Below are 17155 nucleotides of genomic sequence, written 5' to 3'. Positions count from 1 at the left end.
TGTTTCTGGTTTTGCGAAATATCCCAAGCCTCTTAGACCACGCCAGGAGCATAGTTTAAGAAGCGATCTATCAGTGTAATACTGACAGGTATAATGTATTGCTTTGCTCTTGTATTGTAATACATTATACCTGAGATCATACTAATAGAAGTTATTGTCCCATATAGGGCTAAGTAAAATGAAAAAGTTCTAAAAAAAATAAAATCAAAATGGAGGAAAAAAAAAATTATACCAATAAATACATTATGTAAACACAAAAATAAACAAAAATATGCAATTGTATGGCAGGGCCTGTAGCAACCGGCTCTATAAAACTATCTTGCTAGTTAACCCCTTCAGTGAACACCGAAAAAAAATTAACAAAAACTTTTCATCATACAACTGACAGAAAAAAGTGGAGTTAGACGTAAGTAATAAACGTATGTAAATAAAAATGGTACTGCTGAAAACATCTTGTTCTGCAAAAAATAAGCCGCCTTTTTTCCATAAAATTACTTTTATTGTGAAAAAGTGGCAAAACATAAAAAAAATAAATAAAAATGTGGTATCGCTGTAATTGTACTGATCCGAAGAATGAAGCGGTCTTATAGGTTTTATAATACGCTCTACGGTGTAAACAAAAACTATTCCTGGGTTGCTGTTTCTTCTGGGTTCTGCCCCACAAAAATAGCAGAAAACAAAGACATCAAAAATGATGGCCCAAAATGTCATCAATAAAAACTCCAAGTCATCTCTCAAAAAACAAGCCCTCACTTGACTGTCAGCACAAAAATAAAAAAAACTCTAGGTTTCGAAATGCAGTTATGCAAGAAACCTTTATTTTGTTAAAAAAAATAAACTTTTTTTTAGTGTGATAGTAGCCAAACCTAAAAAACTATATAAATCCCACCCCCTCCAACCCCCCCTAAAAAAAGAAATCCAGAAGTAATTTATTAACTGTTTTGTGTGACATCGCTCTCTGGTTTAAGGGAGTAAGAATTGAAAGTTTGAAAATTGCGAAATTTTCAAATATTTTGCCAAAATTACGATATTTTCACAAACTTAAAAATTTCAAACTAAATTAACGACTATCATGAAGTGCAATATGTCATTAAAAAAACAATGTCAGAATCACCGGCAACCATTCAAACATTCCAGAGTTAACTCCTAAAGTGACACTGGTCAAAATTGTAAAATTTTGGCCCCGTTAGGAAGGTTTCTGTTGTTGTAAGGGGTTAAATATTTGGACACTGACTTATTGTGTAGTTACCCTCCAAGAGATTTTTTTTCCATTACTTTATGTGCTATTGTATTTGGTCTGAAAGCAAGGTCCATGGGGAAATCTATAGGGAAAACAAATTGTCACATGGATCCTATGGTAGAGGATTCAGATTTGAGGGGTTAAAAGTGTAAGCCTTGAAGACAGAGCCATAACGGTCTTAGGAGCTTCCAAAGAGCTCTGCTCTCTAGTAACATAGAAAGCCATCAGAATTATACATTTATCCTGACACCTACAGTAAATTGAGGAAAGAGGTGTCTGACAGGTTTTCTTATTCTTATTGTTACCAATATGGGATTGATGAGGCTTCACCTTAGAGGGGTTGATGCCTGTCCTTGTAGCCTTATGGGCACATTGGCATGAGATTGAATGAGAGCTAGTTGTAGTTTATGTAATGCCACTTTGTAGGCATATATACCTGGCTGGCTTGTGAGTTCCCACTAAAAAAAACATTAACTGTTTGCTGGGGGGTACTACTAGTGTGACCCGTGGTGATCCGCTGATCATGGTGGTTGTGTTTGATGGGACCACATGTATTCTCACAGAAAATGATAAGTTGGAGAAACCAAACAGAAAATAAATCACAGAAAAAGAAATGTACTCCTAAAATACAAAATTTATTGAGGTGCAAAATTAAAAGGTAAGGAATAAAAATGAAAAACAAAAAACTCCCAATAACACTAAGTGCCAATGCACTATCTTGTCACAAGTCACAATCAACTGGGTTGAATGTTTTGTGGGTGATTGTCTGCTAAGGGTAACTTTCTTTATCGTTCCTTTGGGAGACCCAGACCATGGGTGTTTAGCTTCTGCCTCCGGAGGACACACAAAGTACTACACTTAAAAGTGTAGCTCCTCCCTCTGAGCTTATACACCCCCTGGTGAGCCAGTCCCAGCCAGTTTATCGCTTTGTGTTCAGGAGGCATACATCCACACATGCATTCTCATGATTTTTTTCTTTGGAAGAGATTGAAGAAGTGCGGGTCCACGTCTGGACCCCCGGCATGTCCCTTCTCACCCCACTGTGTCGGCGGTGTTGTAAGGTAGATTTCCAAGGCTGGAGCCTTACATGCCGTGCTCCTTCACCATCCCTCCTGGGCTCTGGCTTGAAGTGGGAGCCAGCACGGTCTCCATGCATTGCAGGAGACCGGTCTCCATCCACAGCCCCTTGAGGATTCTGTTGGACCGGAGAACTCATCCCCAGGGACCTGGCCCTGCGTCTCAGCAGCTAAGTACCTGAGACGTTTATGTGTTGGGGGTCCCTGTGCTTTATTGTGTGGGGAGAGTATGCTGAATGTATTTATTTTGACATTTCCGGCGGGTTCTCTAGCTTTCGCCCGAGAACCGCGCCGATGGTGCCTGCGCGTCGGCCTCGCCGCTTAAATTTAGGCCCCGGCTTCGCCGGAGGCCTAGTTTCTGTTAACTACCCTCGCATGTCACTCATGCAGAGGGACAGCCACGGCTCCTCCCGGCGGCCGTTCTGCATAGGGGAGGAACACTCCCCACTGCTGGGGCGTGCCCCCTCCCCTGCAGGTCTCTATGGCCCTCCAGTTCCTGTTCTCCTACAGGAACGCTCCCAAGTCCCGCCCCCTCTCTTCGCTCCGGCGGCCATTTCTCAGGCAGAGTTCACTCTGCGCTGGGCCTTTCTGCACTCTGCATCCCTGCTGAGGTGCTGTGCATTGGGGGTCCGGGCTTCAGGATCTGGAGGGCACACAACACCGCTTCCAGCGGTCTGGTAAGCCACAGCCGGTCTCTGGTTGTGGACCTCTGTATATTCTCCCTGGGGTTCATTCTCTTGCAGAGCCCCCACTCCAGCAGCATGTCTCACACGAGGAGCAAGGCTCCAAAGCTTTATACTGTATGCGCTACATGTAAGCTCCTGCTGCCTGAACCGAGCACCTATCCACATTGTGATGTCTGCTCTAACTTGGCGGTGCCACAGCCTGGAGTCTCACCCCCAGTGGTCTTTCCGGCTGCTTCTGCACCTGTGGCTGAACCCCCGGCCTGGGTAGAGTCCTTTTCTAGGTCTATATCCCAGTCTTTTGCTGAGTCCATGGGACTTCTGTCCAGGACTTTGATGAATATGCATCAGCCCCCTTCACAGGGTGCCTCTAATGCTCTTGATAAAGGTCCTTTAGGGTCCCTATCCTCTGACCTCCGTCCATCAGAGCTCACAGAGGATTCATCATCAGGGCCCAGGCCCCATCCTCCTAAGAGAAGGCGCAGGGTTTCCTCTCCCTCCTCATCCCGCGGCTCTGATTCAAGACCTGACTCGCAAGATAAGGAGGATGCCTTTACAGGGACCTCGGAGGCTAACTCCATGTATCCCATTGATTCTGAGGGTGACTCAGATCTTAGTGACTTGATTGCTTCCATTAATTCTGTACTGGATCTCAATCCGCCAGTATCAGAGGAGCAACCCTCTCTGGCAGAAAAGCACCAGTTTACCTCGCCTAAGAGAGTAAAGAGTGTGTTCTTTAACCACTCCAGTTTTCAGGCCGCTGTGACCAAACCCAGGGCCTGTCCTGACAAACGCTTCCCAAAGCGTAGTTCTGATGACCGTTTTCCCTTTCCACCTGAGGTGGTCAAGGAGTGGTCTCACTCCCCAAAGGTAGACCCCCCGGTGTCTAGGCTCTAAGCCCGGACCATTGTGTCGGTGGCTGACGGCACCTCACTTAAGGATTCCACTGACCGTCAGATTGACCTTCTGGCCAAATCTGTGTATGAAGCGGCGGGGGCCGCGTTTTCTCCGACTTTTGCAGCAGTGTGGGCTCTCAAAGCCATCTCTGCTTCTCTAGAGGAGATGCATTCCCTCACCAAGGAATCTATGCCTGAGATGGTTGCCTTAACTTCTCAAGCTTCAGCTTTTTCATCTTATGCCATGTCTGCCATGCTAGAGGCTTCTCACCGCACTGTGGTGGCTTCGGCTAATTCCCTCGTTATCCGCAGGATCTTGTGGCTTCGAGAGTGGAAGGCAGATGCTTCTTCCAAGAAGTTTCTTGCTGGGCTTCCTTTTGCTGGTTCCCGGCTGTTCGGTGAACAGCTGGATGAAATTATTAAGGAAGCTACTGGCGGGAAGAGTACTTCCATGCCACAAACCAAGACCAGGAAACCCGCCCAGGGTAGGAATCAGTCGAGGTTTCGTTCCTTTCGTTCCTCCAACTTTTCGTCCTCTAAGCCCTCCGCCTCGTCCGCTAACTCAGCTAAGGATCAGAAATCCAACTGGCGCCCAAAAGCGCGTCCGCAGAAGACCGCAGGAGGTTCTGCCACTAAGGCAGCCTCCTCATGACTCTCTGCCCGCTCCAGCAACGTCCTTAGTCGGTGGCAGGCTCTCCCACTTTGGCGACACTTGGTTAAAACAAGTCTCCGATCAGTGGGTGAGAGATATCATATCTCACGGCTACAGGATAGAATTCTCTTCCAGCCCGCCAAACAGATTTTTTTCTCTCAACTCCCCCCTGCTCCAAGGCCGCCGCCTTCTCGCAGGCCGTGGCATCCTTGCAAGCAAACGGAGTAATTGTACCAGTTCCCGCTCGGGAACGGTTCAGAGGTTTTTACTCAAACCTCTTCCTAGTTCCCAAAAAGGACGGTACCTTCCGGCCCATCCTGGATCTCAAGCTTCTCAACAAGCATGCTCGGGTGCGGCATTTTCGCATGGAGTCTCTGCGATCAGTCATTGCCTCAATGACCCAAGGGGATTTCCTGGCGTCCATCGACATCAGAGATGCCTATCTACATGTGCCAATTGCAGTTTCACACCAGCGTTGGTTACGTTTTGCAATAGGAGAGGATCATTTCCAATTCGTGACTCTCCCCTTCGGGTTAGCCACGGCCCCTTGGGTATTCACCAAGGTCATGGCAGCAGTGATTGCGGTCCTGCACCTCCAGGGGTTGGCAGTGCTCCCTTACCTGGACGACCTTCTGGTCAAGGGCCCATCCAGCGCAGACTGTCAGCTGAGTGTCTCGCTCACTCTCGCCACTCTAGCCCAATTCGGGTGGCTTGTCAATCTTCCCAAATCCACTCTGACTCCGACCCAGAGTCTCACGTACCTAGGGATGCAGTTCGAGACTTTGCCGCCACTTGTGAAGTTGCCCTTAATCAAACAGCAGGCCCTCCAGCTAGCGGTGCGCTCTCTGCTGAGGCCCCGCCGTTATACCCTCAGGCGCCTGATGCAGGTGCTGGGTCAAATGGTGGCCTCCATGGAGGCTGTTCCCTTTGCCCAGTTCCATCTGCGCCCCCTACAGCTGGACATTCTCCGCTGTTGGGACAAGCGGCCTTCCTCCTTACACAGGTTAGTGGCTCTGTCGCCACGGACCAGGAGCTCTCTTCAGTGGTGGCTTCGGCCCCTCTCCCTGTCCCAAGGGCGCTCCTTCCTGGCCCCGTCCTGGGTGATTCTCACCACGGATGCCAGTCTATCCGGCTGGGGAGCGGTATGTCTCCACCACAGAGCGCAGGGCACTTGGACTCCGTCCGAGTCAGCCCTTTCAATCAATGTGCTGGAAACCAGAGCCGTGCTTCTAGCTCTCCTAGCCTTTCACCACCTGTTAGCGGGCAGGCACATTCGAGTCCAGTCAGTTGCCTTCATCAATCACCAAGGCGGGACACGCAGCCGCCTGGCAATGCTGGAGGTACAACGCATCCTTCAATGGGCGGAGGACTCCAAGTCCACCATATCCGCAGTCCACATCCCAGGCGTGGAAAACTGGGAGGCAGATTATCTCAGCCGTCAAAGCGTGGACGGTGGCGAGTGGTCCCTGCACCCGGCAGTGTTTCAGTCAATCTGCCGCAAATGGGGCACTCCGGACGTGGATCTAATGGCATCCCGTCACAACAACAAAGTTCCTGTTTACGTGGCTCGCTCCCACGATCCTCAGGCCTTCGCCGCGGACGCTCTGGTTCAAGACTGGTCCCAGTTTCGTCTGTCCTACGTGTTTCCTCCTCTAGCTCTCTTGCCCAGAGTCCTGCGCAAGATCAGAATGGAGGGCCGTCGAGTCATCCTCATTGCTCCGGACTGGCCCAGGCGAGCTTGGTATCCGGACCTGCTCCAACTGTCCGTAGAGATGCCGTGGCATCTCCCGGACCGTCCAGACCTGCTCTCGCAAGGTCCGTTTTTCCGCCCGAATTCTGCGGCACTCAAATTGACAGCGTGGCTCTTGAGTCCTGGATTTTGACGGCTTCTGGTATTCCTCCTGAAGTCATCTCCACTATGACTCGGGCCCGTAAGTCTTCCTCCGCCAAAATCTATCACAGGACTTGGAAAATTTTCCTGTCCTGGTGTCGCTCTACCGGCCATCCTCCTTGGCCATTCTCTTTGCCAACCCTTCTGTCTTTTCTACAGTCCGGTCTGCAGCTAGGACTGTCCCTCAACTATCTCAAGGGACAAGTCTGAGCTCTATCAGTGCTGTTCCAGCGGCGTCTCGCTCGGCTGGCTCAGGTCCGCACCTTCATGCAAGGCGCGTCTCACATCATTCCGCCTTATCGGCGGCCCTTGGATCCCTGGGACCTTAACTTGGTCCTCACGGTATTGCAGAAACCCCCTTTTGAGCCTCTTAGGGAGGTTTCTTTGTATCGTCTTTCTCAGAAAGTGGCCTTTCTAGTTGCCATAACTTCTCTCAGGAGAGTCTCTGATTTGGCTGCGCTCTCCTCGGGGTCACCTTTTTTAGTTTTTCATCAAGACAAGGTGGTTCTCCGTCCGACTCCGGACTTTCTTCCTAAGGTGGTCTCTCCCTTCCACCTTAACGAGGACATTACCTTACCTTCCTTCTGTCCGGCCCCTGTTCATCGCTTTGAAAAAGCGCTGCATACTCTGGATCTGGTGCGTGCTCTCCGGATCTATGTGTCTCGCACCGCTGCGCTCAGGAGGTGCACCTCTCTTTTTGTGCTAACCACAGGTCGGCGCAAGGGCCTCCCTGCTTCTAAGCCGACCTTAGCCCGTTGGATTAGGTCGACCATTTCGGACGCCTACCAGAGTACTCAGGTGCCTCTCCCGCCGAGGATCAAGGCACACTCGACCAGAGCTGTCGGTGCCTCTTGGGCTTTTAGGCACCAGGCTACGGCTCAACAAGTCTGTCAGGCTGCCACTTGGACTAGCCTGCATACCTTCTCGAAGCACTACCAAGCGCATGCTCATGCTTCGGCAGATGCGAGCTTGGGCAGACGCATCCTTCAGGCGGCTGTCGCCCATTTGTGAAGTTAGGTTCTGCCTACTTCTTAGTTTTTCTGTTTATTTCCCACCCAGGGACTGCTTTGGAACGTCGCATGGTCTGGGTCTCCCAAAGGAACGATAAAGAAAAAGAGAATTTTGTTTACTTACCGTAAATTCTTTTTCTTATAGTTCCGTATTGGGAGACCCAGCACCCTCCCTGTTGCCTGTTGGCAATTTCTTGTTCCGCGTGTTATCACCGGCTGTTGTCGTGGACAGAGTCTCCGGTTGTTCCGGCTCTTGCTCTGTTCTACTTGTGGGTGGCTATTCTCCTTCAGCTTTTGCACTAAACTGGCTGGGACTGGCTCACCAGGGGGTGTATAAGCTCAGAGGGAGGAGCTACACTTTTAAGTGTAGTACTTTGTGTGTCCTCCGGAGACAGAAGCTAAACACCCATGGTCTGGGTCTCCCAATATGGAACTATAAGAAAAAGAATTTACGGTAAGTAAACAAAATTCTCTTTTTTGTCTAATTTGGTCATGAAGATATTAACATAAGTTAATCAGTGTTGTGGTATCCTTATTCGGATAGCTCACCCACGGGTTCACTTTCAACCAGCTGGTTTTCTTCATCACACCCCCTTCCTTTTTTGGCTAGTGGGCGTTCTCTCCACACTTCGTGTTATTGGGAGTTTTTTGTTTTTCCTTTTTATGCTTTACCTTTGAACTTTGTACGTCAATAAATTTTGTATTTTAGGAGTAAATTTTATTTTCTGTGATTTTATTTTCTGTTTGATGGGACCACCCTTTAAGGTACGTTCTGTTGCCCCCTGACCCATCCGATGCATTTAGCATTGCACAGAGATGGTGAGTACAACTTTTCACTAGAGAACCCCTTTATCTCCTGTCCACAGGATAGTCAATAACTTGCTGATCCCTGGTGTCCCCTGCTGGCACCCGCATCGATCGGCAGAATGAGGAATCTTTTTCTCTTTTACATAATGGCGCTGCCGGTCAGACGTCTGACAGCCGCTCTATTCATTCTTTATGGAACCGCCATAAAAATCCGCACAATGCATTGCAGCCCCATAAGTAATGGATGCAGCGCATGTCCACAGGCTCACTGCCGCCTCAAAGTTCCCCGTTCTGCCAAGCAGTGCAGGTCTCAGCGGGCGGACCACCACCAATAAACAAGCCTATCCAACGAAGAAGAGAGAACTAGTGTACATCAGACCACCCCTTAGTACTGCCTATAGCTTGTGGATGGGGATGTCTATGTATTTGTTCTCTATGCATTATATTGTGGTAATAACAATGCTAAATATGGAGTAAGTAGCCCGGAATGTGGGATGTTACGCGAGCCCAGTAATGTCACACAGTAGCCGTCATCCCTGAGACCATCCATTTCAGTTTAATCTTCTGCCTTACACTGTGTACCAATAACCCTTGCTGCATTCTTTGTATACATGCACGAAGTACCAAGCCCAATCTAATCCCACTTCCTTTTGTTCTGGTTGGCACGGGAGGGACATGATGCTGCTGTGCCACAAAGCTGCGTTATTAACTCCGGAGCTGTAAGACAATAAGCTTTATTTACTTCACTCTTGTAACTGGATCCGCTTCTGCACTTGTCATTGCATGTCCTCCATCTCATTGTAAGTGTAGCCCATCCTTCATCCTATGTTGCCACTCTCACTGTACGGTAGCCACACAATATATTTTCCTAATTGTTATTTTTTTTACATTGGATGCTTTAATTTGACCCTCGGTGGATGCCTTACTTAATTGGAACTGCTCAAACTCTAATGTGCTTCAGCTTACTGTGAGAGAGGGTTCAATATGTCTGTCCTCATCGCTTTACTGCCCGGTGCCTGGGACCACGCTAACCTGCAGCACGCTGCGGCCATCCGCTATCCCGCAGCCACACATACCTGCACGTAACCACATCACCACTCTGTATGCCAATATGGGAGCCTCACGTCTGAGATTTCTGAAGTTACAGGGCTATTGTCACCTCTCCACGGTATAGGTATAGGTGATGCTATAACGGTGGGAATAAGCGGGTGGCGCAGACATGGCACCTACGTAAGACATACCCCTTTGTCTTTCATTTTTTTTCCATTATAACTTTATTCTGAAATGAAAAGCATTAATTTATTTTCTTAATCTACACTTAAAATCACATATAAAGATAATACACCTATGCTGCACCTTTACTTGCATTGGTTTCAATTACAAGCCATCATGCGGCTACCATGTCCCTTCCCTATGACTAGTGGCCGGAGTTATATAGTGCCTGGTGCCATTTACAGGTGAAAGGCCTGGCCAGATCATGGGTCTTGTGACGTAAAGTAACAGCATCAAAGGCATATAGGATGCTGCTCATTTATATAACTAGCATGTGATGGACTGGGACATCATGGCCGCAGTACGGAGCACAAATGCTGCCATTACTGAAGTGTTTCCTGGATATTTAGACCCTTTTGCTATGACACAAGTTGAGCGCAGATTCATGTTGTCTCTTTCAATCTATTCATGAGATATTTTGACATCTTGATTGGAGTCCGCATGTGGTCACTTTAGCCACTGATCTGCAAAGGCACGCACCTATCTACAGTTGAAACCAGACGTTTACATACACTATCTAAAAAGACACATCTGCATGTTTTTCTCACTATTTGACCTGAAATCAGAATAAACCTTTCCTGTTTTAGATGAATTAGGAACCAAAATTATTTATATTTATCAAATGCCAGAATAATGAGAGAATGTTTTATGGCCTTTTTATTACTTTCTGTAAAGTCAAAAGTTTACATACATTTCATTAGTATTTGGTGCCATTACCCTTAACCCCTTAATGACCACGATCAGTAATATTACGTCATAGCGGCCATATTGTAAATCACTGCGGGCTGCTGCAAGCAGCCTGCGGCACTCAGCGCACATAGCTGATTTATACAGCTGACGTGTGCCTGCCAGGCACGAGCGGAATCACTATCCACCCGTGCCTTTTTAACCTCTTAAATGGCGCTGAGATAGATAAATCAGAAATAATTTGTGCAATAATGTTATAGAAAATATAATATATAATATACAGTATTAATATATGTTAGGTTTGGAATACTAATCTATGTAAAACCAATTAATACTGTACTAATGACATATATTATAAAAATTGCACAAACCAATATACCCTCCACATATTACTAAGAATTGCACATACCCTGGTAGAAAATGTAAACACTCCACTCGTGCTGTTATTGAACAAACTATACAGGCACAGAGACAAGGATGCAACAAAAATAGCTGCCAGGGAAGATATAAAGTGCACTGAACTGCCGAATTATAAACTCTCCCATTATACGAAGAACCCAAGGTTCTATAATTACCTAATAGGTGACAAAGCCTGAGTCTGGGTGAACAGGTCCCTCCACCCCAATGCCGTTTCGCCCTTGCTTCTTCCGGGGGCGGATCAATACATAGATTAGTATTCCAAACCTAATTTATATATTAATACTGTATATTATATTTTCTATAACCTAATGGCACATAATTTATTTCTTATCTATTTACTGCCAATTTATTTATTAACCCCTTAACGACCCATGACGTACTAGATACGTCATGGATCGTGTGCCGGTAAGCCCCGCCCCCTGCCGCCGGCAGGCGGCGGCGAGACGCGCACAGATCAGCTGTTACCAACAGCTGATATGTGTGCCTGCTAGCCGCGGGTGGAATCTCTTCCACCCGCGGCCATTAACCCCTTACATTTCGCTGCCAAAGTCTTGGCAGCGATATGTATATGGGCACCGCCATGACAGTGACTTACCCCGCCCCCACCGGAAGTCACGTGACATGATCACGTGACTTTCGGCGGTTGCCATGGTAGCACAGGGTCATGTGATGACGCCTGTAGCTAACATGAGTCACTTCCTCTCAATGCCGGAATACAGCCGGCATTGAAAGTGAAGCAGCAAATCTGCAGTTCTCAGCTCTGTAGCTGAGATCTGCAGATAGTGCAGAGCGATCGGATTGCTGATCACAATAGCCCCCTAGGGGGACTAGTAAAATAAAAAAAAAAAGTAAAAAAAAAAGTTTTAAAAAATTAAAAAAAATAAAAAAACCTAAAAGTTCAAATCACCCCCCTTTCACCCCATTGAAAATTAAAGGGTTAAAAAAATAAAAAATACACACATATTTGGTATTGCCACGTTCAGAAATGCCCGATCTATCAAAATATAAAATCAATGAATCTGATCAGTAAACGGCGTAGCGGCAAAAAAATTCCAAACGCCAAAATTACGTTTTTTGGTCGCCGCAAATTTTGCGCAAAATGCAATAACAGGCGATCAAAACGTAGCATCTGCGCAAAATTGGTACCGTTAAGAACGTCAGGTCGAGACGCAAAAAATAAGCCATCACTGAGCCTCAGATCCTGAAAAATGAGAACGCTACGGGTTTTGGAAAATGGCGCAAAACGTGCGCCACGTTTTTTGGACAAGCTTGTGAATTTTTTTTAACCCCTTAGATACAAGTAAACCTATACATGTTTGGTGTCTACAAACTCGCACCGACCTGAGGCATCACACCCACACATCAGGTTTACCATATAGTGAACACGGTGAATAAAATATCCCAAAAACTATTGTACAATCCCACTTTTTTTTGCAATTTTTCCGCACTTGGAATTTTTTTGCCATTTTCCAGTACACTATATGGTAAAACTTATGGTTTCATTTAAAAGTACATCTCGTCCCGCAAAAAACAAGCCCTCATATGGCAAGATTGATGGAAAAATAAAAAAGTTACGCCTCTCGGAAGAAGGGGAGCAAAAAACAAAAATGCAAAAACGGAAAGTGCCCGGGGGCTGAAGGGGTTAAATTCCCCCATTCCTTGTACATATAGAAATATCTGGGTATTTTCTGTGGTCCCTCTCAGGTGTAAATTTGTCTGTCATACTATATGTAAATTATTTTAAGTAATAAAGTATATACATTTTAGCACGAATCGCTTTTGCTGTCTTGATTTTGGGACATTTTTTTGTTGTTGACATGCAGTTCTTTCCAGTGTCATGCATACATTTTGAGGTGGTTTTGGTTGATTAAGTGAGAAAAACATGCATTTGTGTCTTTAGATAGTGTATGTAAACTCCCGTCCCACAGTTACAGGTTACGTCAGAGCTTTTTCTTTATTACATGTATGGATATTATTTAGACATTAAGTGTAGATTGCGAAAAAGAGAATATTATTCATTTGAGAATAAAGCGAAAACCTAATGAAAGAAAGAAATAAAGTGAACAAAGTGAAGAGGTCAGAGCTGCCTGGAGAACATAATCCAAGATCTTCAACAAAAGAGCAACTTGTGATGGAGCGGGTGGATTACCTACATTTTGGGTCCTCCTTTTTTTTTTTTTTTTTTTTTTTTTTTTTTTTTTTTTTTTTTTACACCAGCGATTTATTGAAAAAAAAAATTGCCTGGGTGTATGTAGGCTTAGAAATATACAGTGGTCTTTGTGTATTTGATCGTTCCTGGAGCGCTGTTCAAAACACGTCGTGTGACTAAATCCTAGACTCTTATTCACATAAGGCTGCTTTCTTTTTCGCTCCTAATTGGGAGACCCAGACAGTGGGTGTATAGCTACTGCCTCTGGAGGCCGCACAAAGAACTACACTTAAAAGTGTAAGGCCCCTCCCCTTCTGGCTATACACCCTCCCGTAGGAGTACGGATTCCTCAGTTTTAGCTTTGTGCGCAGGAGGTCAGACACGCACGCATAGCTCCATTGTTTTTAGTCAGCAGCAGCTGCTGACTATGTCGGATGGAAGAAAAGAGGGTCTATACAGACTCCCAGCATGCTCCCTTCTCACCCCACTGTATGTCGGAGGTGTTTGTATGGTTGAGGTACCCATTGCGGGTACGGCGGCAGGAGCCCACATGCTGATTCCTTCCCCATCCCTTTTTACAGGGCTCTGGGTGAAGTGGGATTTACCGGTCTCCAGGCACTGAGACCGTGCTCCATCTACAGCCCCTGGAGAAGATGCTGGATGGAGCGGAGTACATCAGGGACATGGCCCTGCTTCCTCAAGGTACTCTGTGTCCCCGTGCATTTGGCGCCCACACCGCAGCATGCTGGGTGTTGTAGTGCGCCGGGGGACATCAGCGCTGCGGCGCTTGTGCCATGGCCTCATTCAGCTTCGCTGAAGCAGGCACACTTATGGGAATCGGTCGCGCCGGCCGCTGGGACTGCGGCGCGGCTGGCACTTGTAGTGCGCCGGGGACTTCAGCGCGGCCTGCGCTTTTACGGCGGCCGCGCTGATAACTAGAGTCCCCGGTTTTTGCGGCCTGCTTCCGTTCGTTCCCGCCCCCAGACCTGCCAGTCAGGAGAGGGGCGGGACGCTGGCCACTTCTAGGAATCGGTCGCGCCGGCCGCTGGCGCGGCTGGCACTTGTGGTGCGCCGGGGACTTCAGCGCGGCCCGCGCTTTTACGGCGGCCGCGCTGATAACTCGAGTCCCCGGCTTTTGCGGCCTGCTTCCGTTCGTTCCCGCCCCCAGACCTGCCAGTCAGAAGAGGGGCGGGACGCTGGCCAAGGCATCAGCGCTGAGGGCTGGAGTCGTTTTTACATACTCCAGCCCTCACAGTCGGCACAGAGGGGACACTGTTTCCCGCACTTTTGTTTGGAAACTCCCACGGACCGCCCCTCTCCACAGACGCCGGCAGCCATTCCTGCTGACACGCTGAGCTGCAGAGGGGAGCCGGGGAGACCCAGACAAGGAATTCTACGCCTCTTATCCCGCTATTCAGCGGGCGGTAAGCAGCCCTCAGGGCTCACCCCCTCTTGTGCCAGTAGTATTCTTAGTATTTTGTTTCTACAAATACTTGGTATTACATAGCGCTGGTCGCCCTTTGGCTATAGACTCTCTCACATTGCAGAGAGCCAGCAGCATGTCGTCCGTAAAACGCAAGGGTGCCAAAGCACAGACATTATATGCTTCCTGCACCGCATGTGGGACTTTTCTACCGGCAGGCTCCACGGACCCCCATTGTGTGCAGTGCTCGGCCCCTGCGGCGCTTGCACAGTCGGGACCTCTGCTGGACGTGACCCAGGGTGTACCACCTGTGAATGCTGTCCAGGTGACAGGAACTGAGTTTGCAGCTTTTGCTGACAGAATGTCTCTCACTATGTCACAAATTCTTGACACATTGCGAGCTAGGCCTGTACTTCAGGCCACGGACACTGTGCAATCATTGCCCCCTGGTCCCCCTCAGCTCAATTACCTCCAAGCTCCGGGACGGGCATCTACACCTCAGGGTGAAGACTCTGACTCGGACGATGGCCCCGGGCAGCCTAAGCGGGCTCGCTATGACGGGCCTTCACATTCATCTCAATGGTCAGGTTCCCAGCGAGATGAATCTATGGGTGATGAGGCGGACGTAACTGATCAGGATTCTGATCCTGGGACCGCTCTCAATCTAGATGCACCAGATGGTGACGCCATAGTTAATGATCTTATATTTAACATCAATAAGATGTTAAATATTTCCCCACCAGCTCCTCTTGTAGAGGAGTCAGCTTCGCAGCACGAGAGAATCCATTTCAGATACCCTAAGCGTACATTAAGCACTTTTCTGGACCACGCTGACTTTAGAGACGCAATCCAGAAACCTCACGCTTATCCTGAAAGGCGTTTTCCTAAACGGCTTAAAGATACACGCTACCCTTTTCCCACTGAAGTGGTCAAGGGTTGGACCCAGTGTCCAAAAGTGGATCCTCCAATTTCCAGGCTTGCAGCTAGATCCTTGGTTGCAGTTGAAGATGGAGCGGCACTTAAAGATGCCACTGACAGGCAGATGGAGCTCTGGCTGAAATCCATCTATGAAGCGATTGGAGCGTCATTAGCGCCTTCTTTTGCGGCCGTATGGGCACTCCAAGCTATCACGGCCGGGCTTGCGCGAGTCGACTCAGTCACACGTGCATTTGCCCCGCAGGTAGCACCATTGACCTCGCAAATGACGGCATTCGCGTCGTACGCGATTAATGCTGTTCTTGACGCTACAAGCCGCACGGCAGTGGCGTCAGCCAACTCCGTTGTTTTGCGTAGGGCCCTGTGGTTGAGACATTGGAAAGCAGATTCTCATTCCAAGAAGTGCTTAACCAATTTGCCTTTTTCTCGTGACCGATTGTTTGGAGAGCGTTTGGATGAAATCATCAAACACTCCAAGGGTAAGGACTCTTCCTTACCGCAACACAGACAAAACAAACCCCAACAGAGGAGGGGTCAGTCTGGTTATCGGTCCTTTCGAGGACCGGGCAGGTCCCAATTCGCCTCGTCAAAAAAGACTCAAAAAGACCAGAGACGCTCAGATTCTTGGAGGTCTCAGTCACGCCCAAAAAGGCCAGCCGGAGGAACCGTTGCCAAGACGGCGTCCTCCTGACTTGCGGTCTCCGATTCCCACACCCGCGGTCGGTGGGAGGCTGTCCCACTTTGGCGACATTTGGCTGGCAAGCGTCAAAGACCGTTGGGTGGGAGATATTCTGGCTCACGGGTACAGGATAGAGTTCAGTTCTCGTCCGCCAACTCGTTTCTTCAGAACTTCTCCACCACCAGACCGAGCCGATGCTCTGTTGCAGGCGGTGGCCGCTCTAAAGGCGGAAGGAGTGGTGACCTCCGTCCCTCTTCAGGAACAAGGTCACGGTTTTTACTCCAATCTGTTTGTGGTCCCAAAAAAGGACGGATCGTATCGACCCGTCCTGGATCTAAAGTTGCTCAACAGACACGTAAAAGTCAGGAGGTTCCGGATGGAATCCCTACGCTCCGTCATAGCCTCAATGTCTCAAGGAGATTTTCTAGCATCAATAGATATCAAAGATGCGTATCTCCACGTGCCGATTGCACCAGAGCATCAGCGTTTCCTACGCTTCGTCATACACGACGAGCACCTACAGTTCGTAGCGTTACCTTTCGGTCTGGCAACAGCCCCCCGGGTCTTCACCAAAGTCATGGCAGCAGTAGTAGCTGTTCTGCACTCGCAGGGTCACTCGGTCATCCCGTATCTAGACGACCTGCTTATAAAGGCACCCTCTCAAGAGGCATGCCAACAGAGTCTGAAGGTGGCGCTAGACACTCTCCAGACTTTCGGGTGGATTATCAACTTTCCAAAGTCTCATCTAACCCCGACCCAATCTCTGACTTATCTTGGCATGGAGTTTCATACTCTATCAGCGATAGTGAGGCTTCCACTGGACAAGCAGTGCTCGCTACGGACTGGAGTGCAATCTCTCCTTCAGAGCCAGTCGCACTCACTGAGGCGCCTCATGCATTTTCTAGGAAAGATGGTAGCAGCAATGGAGGCGGTCCCGTTCGCACAGTTTCATCTGCGCCCTCTACAATGGGACATTCTACGCCAATGGGATGGGAAATCGACGTCCCTCGACAGGACTGTCTCCCTCTCTCAGACTGCCAAGGACTCTCTGCGTTGGTGGCTTCTCCCCAACTCATTGTCACAGGGAAAGTCGTTCCTTCCCCCGTCCTGGGCAGTGGTCACGACAGATGCGAGCCTATCAGGGTGGGGAGCGGTGTTTCTCCAACACAGGGCTCAGGGGACGTGGACTCAGGAAGAGTCCACCCTGCAGATCAATGTTCTGGAAATCAGAGCAATCTATCTTGCCCTGCGAGCCTTCCAACAATGGCTGGAAGGCAAGCAGATTCGGATTCAGTCGGACAATTCCACGGCGGTGGCGTACATCAACCACCAAG

The 17155-nt window shown here is 48.4% G+C and overlaps 1 protein-coding gene across 3 annotated transcripts in view; it reads left to right on the top strand.

Annotated features, from left to right (window-relative positions):
* Window positions 1-17155, top strand: part of RASA1 (RAS p21 protein activator 1) — a 148167-nt gene that overhangs the window by 113720 nt on the left and 17292 nt on the right. The window contains exon 23 of one of the 3 annotated variants that reach the window (XM_075325128.1): window positions 8927-8974. The exons of 1 other annotated variant lie outside the window; for it this stretch is intronic. In XM_075325128.1, coding sequence (XP_075181243.1) covers window positions 8927-8974 — 48 coding nt within the window. Of the gene's footprint in view, window positions 1-8918; window positions 8975-17155 lie in introns of all 3 variants that reach the window. One more of the 3 variants, XM_075325127.1, reaches the window with a different exon arrangement.

The sequence above is a fragment of the Anomaloglossus baeobatrachus genome, chromosome 1 (assembly GCF_048569485.1).
Source record: "Anomaloglossus baeobatrachus isolate aAnoBae1 chromosome 1, aAnoBae1.hap1, whole genome shotgun sequence".
Classification (NCBI taxonomy): domain Eukaryota; kingdom Metazoa; phylum Chordata; class Amphibia; order Anura; family Aromobatidae; genus Anomaloglossus; species Anomaloglossus baeobatrachus.
This window is presented reverse-complemented; position numbering and strand designations above follow the sequence as displayed.